The sequence below is a fragment of the Coregonus lavaretus genome (assembly GCF_964263955.1).
Source record: "Coregonus lavaretus genome assembly, chromosome: 26".
NCBI lineage: Eukaryota > Metazoa > Chordata > Actinopteri > Salmoniformes > Salmonidae > Coregonus > Coregonus lavaretus.
In genome coordinates, this window is record NC_140013.1 from 23,275,703 (window position 1) to 23,282,934 (window position 7,232).

At 43.2% G+C, this 7,232-nt stretch overlaps 1 protein-coding gene across 1 annotated transcript in view; it reads right to left on the reverse strand.

Annotated features, from left to right (window-relative positions):
* Positions 1–6,775, reverse strand: part of LOC311102207 (bridge-like lipid transfer protein family member 2) — a 35,719-nt gene extending 28,944 nt beyond the window's left edge. Inside the window, exons 1-2 of the mRNA XM_084143464.1 lie at positions 6,203–6,775; positions 4,870–4,996 (exon numbers count right to left, since the gene is read on the reverse strand). Coding sequence (XP_083999590.1) covers positions 4,870–4,996; positions 6,203–6,270 — 195 coding nt within the window. The 5' untranslated portion in view covers positions 6,271–6,775. The remainder of the gene's footprint in view (positions 1–4,869; positions 4,997–6,202) is intronic.
* Positions 6,776–7,232: the final 457 nt, after the last annotated feature.

Consider the following 7,232-nt stretch of genomic DNA (forward strand, 5'->3'; position numbering starts at 1 on the left):
AAAATGATGTGGATATATTGAAGCAACATCTCAAGACATCAGTCAGGAAGTTAAAGCTTGGTCGCAAATGGGTCTTCCAAATGGACAATGACCCCAAGCATACTTCCAAAGTTGTGGCAAAATGGCTTAAGGACCACAAAGTCAAGATATTGGAGTGGCCATCACAAAGCCCTGACCTCAATCCTATAGAAAATGTGTGGGCAGAACTGAAAAGGCGTGTGCGAGCAAGGAGGCCTACAAACCTGACTCAGTTACACCAGCTCTGTCAGGAGGAATGGGCCAAAATTTACCCAACTTATTGTGGGAAGCTTGTGGAAGGCTACCCGAAACATTTGACCCAAGTTAAACAATTTAAAGGCAATGCTACCAAATACTAATTGAGTGTATGTAAATTTCTGACCCACTGGGAATGTGATGAAATAAATAAAAGCTGAAATAAATAAATCATTCTCTCTACTATTATTCTGACATTTAACATTCTTAAAATAAAGTGGTGATCCTAACTGACCTAAGACAGGGACTTTTTACTAGGATTAGATGTCAGGAATTGTGAAAAACTGAGTTTAAATGTATTTGGCTAAGTTGTCTGTAAACTCCGACTTCAACTGTAAGTATTCAGACCCTTCACTCAGTACTTTGTTGAAGCACCTTTGGCAGCAATTACAGCCTAGAGTCTTCTTGGGTATGACGCTACAAGCTTGGTACACCTGTATTTGGGGGGTTTCTCCCATTCTTCTCAGCAGATCCTCTCAAGCTCTGTCAGGTTGGATGGGGAGCGACGCTGCACAGCCATTTTCAGGTCTCTCCAGAGATGTTCGATAAGGTTCAAGTCCGGACTCTGGCTGGGCCACTCAAGGACATTCAGAGACTTGTCCCGAAGCCACTCCTGGTTGTCTTGGCTGTGTGCTTAGGGTCGTTGTCCTGTTGGAAGGTGAACCTTTGCCTAAGTCTGAGGTCCTAAGTGCTCTGGAGCAGGTTTTCATCAAGGATCTCTCTGTACTTTGCTCCGTTCATCTTTCCCTCAATCCTGACTAGTCTCCCAGTCCCTACCTCTGAAAAACATCCCCACAGCATGATGCTGCCACCACCATGCTTCACCGTAGGGATGGTATTGGCCAGGTGATCAGCAGTGCTTGGTTTCCTCCAGACATGAGTTCAATCTTGGTCTGAGAGTCCTTTAGGTGACTTTTGGCAAACTCCAAGTGGGCTGTCATGTGCCTTTTACTGAAGAGTGGCTTCCGTCTGGCCACTCTACCATAAAGGCCTGATTGGTGGAGTGCTGCAGAGTTGGTTGTCCTTTTGGAACGTTCTCCCATCTCCACTGAGGAACTCTGGAGCTCTGTCAGAGTGACCATCGGGTTCTTGGTCACCTCCCTGACCAAGGCCCTTCTCCCCCGATTGCTCAGTTTGGCCAGGTGGCTAGCTCTAGGAAGAGTCTTGGTGGTTCCAAACTTCTTTCATTTAAGAATGATGGAGGCCACTGTGTTCTTGGGGACCTTCAATGCAGCAGACATTTTTTGGTACCCTTCCCCAGATCTGTGCCTCGACACAATCCTGTCTCGGAGCTCTACGGACAATTCCTTCGACCTCTTGGCTTGTTCTTTTTGCCAATTTAGCAACTTTGTCGCTATATTTAGCGAGTTTTCAGACCCTCTCGAGCGGCCTTTATTGGTAAAAGAGGATAGCAACAAATTCAGCTACTTTTCAGGCTGCCTTTGGTTTTGATAGCATTTAGCGACTTTTCCCACTAACTTCTGCCTCAAACGAGTGTGAGAAGCTGTCTGTGTAAAAGCCAACTTATGGTTGATCCGTAAAATGTGGTCAAGGCGCTGTATGGATGGTGTGATGCAATTGCGGAGCCTCTGGAGGCATGCAGAGGCCAAATTGAGCTCCGTACCACATCACCGTTCGTCTCTCTAATTTTTTTACAATGCGGAGGGCTCCGTAAAGCTCCGCATTACCATGATTGGTTGACGGTAGGTGAGGGTGGGAGGTCCTGCATAAACACAAGCTCACTTCCTTGACAATTTCCTTCACAACAGCTCTGCGCTGCTCTGCAATGCGCAAGCAGTATGAATGCCCTGAACTCTGCAGAGGCCATATCACCGTAAATGTTGCACGGCCAATGCAAACGACGGATTGACCATGTAGCGCCTTTTACAGAAGTCACAGGCAGAGCAGCACAAGGGAAGGGGGTGTGCGGCGTGAGAGGAGGCGGAAACGCTACGTCTGGGATCGCATCTGTGCAAGGCAAATTGGTGCTGTGATGTCGTCACAGCTCTTGCAACATGAACTAAAATGTTGTCCACCCAATTAAAGGATCAGAGAATTAATCTAGTACTGAAAGCATAAGCTACAGCTAGCTAGCACTGCAGTGCATAAAATATGGTGAGTAGTTGAATCAAAGAGAGAAAGACAATAGTTGAATAAATTAATTTATTCAAAAATGAAGGAGAAGCGAGAGTGAGAGAAAGCTAGCTAGCTATATTTCATTGTATTTGTTGTTTTCTCACTTTAACTTACTTAGCTAGCGAATGCAGCTAGCTAGTTTAGCCTACTCAAAGACTTGACGGCCCTGTGTATGTGCTTTCTTGAGCAGGGGGACCTTGCTGGCGCTGCAGGATTTCAGTCCTTCACGGCGTAGTGTGTTACCAATTGTTTTCTTGGTGACTATGGTCCCAGCTGCCTTGAGATCATTGACAAGATCCTCCCGTGTAGTTCTGGGCTGATTCCTCACCGTTCTCATAATCATTGCAACTCCACGAGGTGAGATCTTGCATGGAGCCCCAGGCCGAGGGAGATTGACAGTTATTTTGTGTTTCTTCCATTTGCGAATAATCGCACCAACTGTTGTTACCTTCTCACCAAGCTGCTTGGCGATGGTCTTGTAGCCCATTCCAGCCTTGTGTAGGTCTACAATCTTGTCCCTGACATCCTTGGAGAGCTCTTTGGTCTTGGCCATGGTGGAGAGTTTGGAATCTGATTGATTGATTGCTTCATTGGACAGGTGTCTTTTATACAGGTAACAAGCTGAGATTAGGAGCACTCCCTTTAAGAGTGTGCTCCTAATCTCAGCTCGTTACCTGTATAAAAGACAACTGGGAGCCAGAAATATTTCTGATTGAGAGGGTGTCAAATACTTATTTCCCACATTAAAATGCAAATCAATTTATAACATTTTTTACATGCGTTTTTCTGGATTTTTTTGTTGTTATTCTGTCTTTCACTGTTCAAATAAACCTACCATTAAAATTATAGACTGATAATTTCTTTGTCAGTGGGCAAACGTACAAAATCAGCAAGGGATCAAATACTTTTTTCCCCTCACTGTATGTTGTAAACTTTCATTTATTTGCTAGGTTGCAGCAACCGCATGATGGGTATAGGGAAAATTCTAGTATCATGTAGTAGCCTAAACTTATTGATGTTACATTGAGCTGGGTGAATGGAATATGAATGAGTCATCCAATATGCTGTAATAGCAATAAGGCCATGCTCATAAAAAAAGAATTGTCCTCCCTCCATTTGCTGCTGAATGGGGCTTACAATACATTCTATTTTGATTGTGCAGGTTCACCATCAGCAATAGTTTTCCTTTAAACAATCAGTGTATATGGTCATTTTTAGATATACAGGGTAAAGTTGATAATTTCATAATGACAGCAATCACTTTTGCGAGGTGCACTGCATGGCCAAAGCGAGAGGAGAAGAGAAGATCACTCCGTAAACGGTCAAAACCATTTGATTTTGAGATGTAGGTGAAATCCAAAATTGTGCCATACAGTGCCTTCAGAAACCGCTTGACTTATTCCACATTTTGTTGTGTTACAGCCTGAATTCGAAATGGATTAAATATTTTTTTTCTCTCACCCATCTACACACAATACCCCATAATGACAAAGTGAAAACATGTTTTTAGACAGTTTAGCAATTTTATTGAAAATGTAATGCATTATTATCTCAGTTACTTTAGTATTCACACCCCTGAGTCAATACTTTGTAGAAGCACCTTTGACAGCGATTACAGCTGTGAGTCTTTCTGGGTAAGTCTAAGAGCTTTCCACATCTGGATTGTGCAACATTTGCCCATTATTTTTTTCAAAATTCTTCAAGCTCTGTCAAATTGATTGTTGATCATTGCTAGACAATCATTTTCAGGTTTTGCCATAGATTTTCAAGTAGATTTAAGTCAAAACTGTAACTCGGCCACTCAGGAACATTCACTGTGCTCCTGGTAAGCAACTCCTGTGTAGATTTGGCCTTGTGTTTTAGGTTATTGTCTTGCTGAAAGGTGAATGCATCTCCCAGTGTCTGGTGGAAAGCAGACTGAACCAGGTTTTCCTCTAGGATTTTGTCTGTGCTTAGCTCCATTCCATTTATTTTTTATCATAGGCTACATTGCCCCCCCTAATCTGATAGTGGTGTGGTAGAAGCCTAGTCTCCCTTATGGCTCAGCTCGGGTGCCTACATAGTACACACACACACGCGTCAGCTCAGACAGATCCAGCTCAGAGAGATCCAGCTCAGAGAGGCCCAGCTCAGAGAGGCCCAGCTCAGAGAGGCCCAGCTCAGACAGATCCAGCTCAGACAGATCCAGCTCAGACAGATCCAGCTCAGACAGATCCAGCTCATGAGCTCCATCAGCAGCAGATTTTAATTTAGAATGGAAAATGTATGTGTTTATGCAACAAATGTTAGTATGTCGAATCGTAACGCATCAAACCGAATCATTTCAAACTAAAACGTATAGTTCCTGTATCGTATTGGAGCCCATGTATCGGAAATATGCACATCCCTAAATATAATTTCATAAGCCACACGCACTGCGTAAATGTCATGTGAACAAAGCTTCTCAGAGGTGTCACCTACCAGTGTGTGCTGGGGCTGAAACTGGATACTAATTCCACGCACTGAAAAGAGCCCCACTGATTTGATCTTCAGCTCAGCGTTCAGTGTGTTGTGGAAGAACTGTACCGCCAGGCTGCATATGAACCATCTGAAAACAAGCAGAGAGAACATACCATGTCAAATGATTTGATAATGTCACCGGTCATAAAGAAATTATACATGCAACAGTCACTTATCGTCTGCGTCCCAAATGGCACCCTATTTCCTATATAGCACACTTTTGATATGGGCCCTGGTCAAAAGGAGTGCACCACATAGGGAATAGTGTCATTTTGGGATGCTCCCATCATTAGTGTGCCACCTATAAGCGATGACTAATCTTTTCTCTCACTTCTCCATCAACAGAGCTGTGTGCATTTGTTTGCCTGTCATATTGAGTTCCATCAAAGGACAAGCTGGCACTGTGTGTTAGTGCACAAAGACAGGCCATTGTTTTAGCCAACTCTTGCAGCAAAGCTTCAGCAGTTCAGTTGTCTGATAGCCCAAGTCATTTCAAAATTGTCAAAGACTCCAGCCACCCTAGTCATAGACTGTTCTCTCTGCTACCGCACGGCAAGCGGTACCGGAGTGCCAAGTCTAGGTCCAAAAGACTTCTCAACAGCTTCTACCCCCAAGCCATAAGACTCCTGAACAGCTAATCATGGCTACCCGGACTATTTGCACTGCCCCCCCACCCCATCCTTTTTACGCTGCTGCTACTCTGTTAAGTAAGTATTTATGCATAGTCACTTTAACTCTACCCACATGTACATATTACCTCAACTACCTCAACTAGCCGGTGCCCCCGCACATTGACTCAGCAACGGTACCCCCCTGTATATATAGCCTCCCTACTGTCACTTTATTTTACTGTATATATAGCCTCCCTACTGTCACTTTATTTTACTTCTGCTCTTTTTTTCTCAACACTTTTTTTGTTGTTGTTTTATTCTTACTTTTTTGTTTAAAATAAATGCACTGTTGGTTAAGGGCTGTAAGTAAGCATTTCACTGTAATGTCTGCACCTGTTGTATTCGGTGCATGTGACCAATAAAATTTGATTTGATTTGATTTGATTTCCATTAGATCTATTAGTGGGTTCTCTACATTTCTCAAGTCACATGAATAGTGATTTTCAGAGGTAGAAAGAATCAGGTATTCCAAATTAAAGGTATGCATAGATACGTTCAGAAAAGGGCACTGCTGCAGTATTTGATGAATTAGCAAGAGTTGCTTTGGCAACAGAATGAAGCTATATTGGACAGGAATTTTATGTATAAGTGTTCTTTCCCCATGTTAAGGCATGTCTTCTTACCTGAAGAGTAGGACAGATAGTATCAGGAGCAGAAGAAGTGCTATTAAAACAATGAGCAGGAGAGACATTCTGTCCTGATGTTGCGCCCTCGTTCACACCCAATCTGTGGTCATGGGGCTGGTTGTTTTGATTTCAATGCCACACGGTGGGAAATGAATAGACAGCTTCGCTCCTCTTCGGAGCCCGGAGACACCGATCATGCAGGTGCCTCGAGCTTAATGTCACGTTGTCTTGTTAGCTAAATATTGAAGTGCATGCATGACACTATTCAAGAGCTATTAAATAACATTCTAGCTAACGTTGTCTTGTCTAGTCTGGAAAATCTGATAGCTACACTTTGCTAGCCCTCAGGGCCAGACTGTAGTATGCTAACGTTAGCTAATTGGCTACCTGTAACAAAAAAAAACATTAAAATATTACTATACTAGTAACAGTTTGAAGGAACCGATATAACGTTAGCTAGCCGGCTAGATGGAACGCTAGCAATGGTTCACAGTTTCGAGTAGCGAGCTAGCAAACTATACTCACATCACTGGTCAGTTACTAGCTAACTAGTAACGTTAGTTGGCTAGCTAAATACCGGTAGCCACGTAGCTATCTACCGCGTCAATTGAAACCAATGTTGGCAAATTTGGTAGTTTGGTACCTCTTCTTCTTCTTCTTCTTCTTCTTCTTCAGTGGGGTTTATCGGCGGTTGGCATCCAACGTTATGATGCATTACCGCCACCTACCGTACTGGAGTGTGGGCCAGAGACAGGGATAAACTAAATCCTACCTGCCAACCCAGTTTCTCTTAAAAAAGACAACAAAATATGTGACACTATATCTAATGACGTTCTACTCAATATAATCTTTAAACTAATTTCCTGTATCCCCTTCTCCCTCATACTTAATATCATCCTCTCTCTTTCCCTCTGATACTGCCCACACTGTAGCAATGCATGCTCCACAGTCTCTATTTCCTGACAATAATCACATTATCCTGATGGATGCTATCCTATCACGCTTAATGTCTTATTCAACTGGCTGT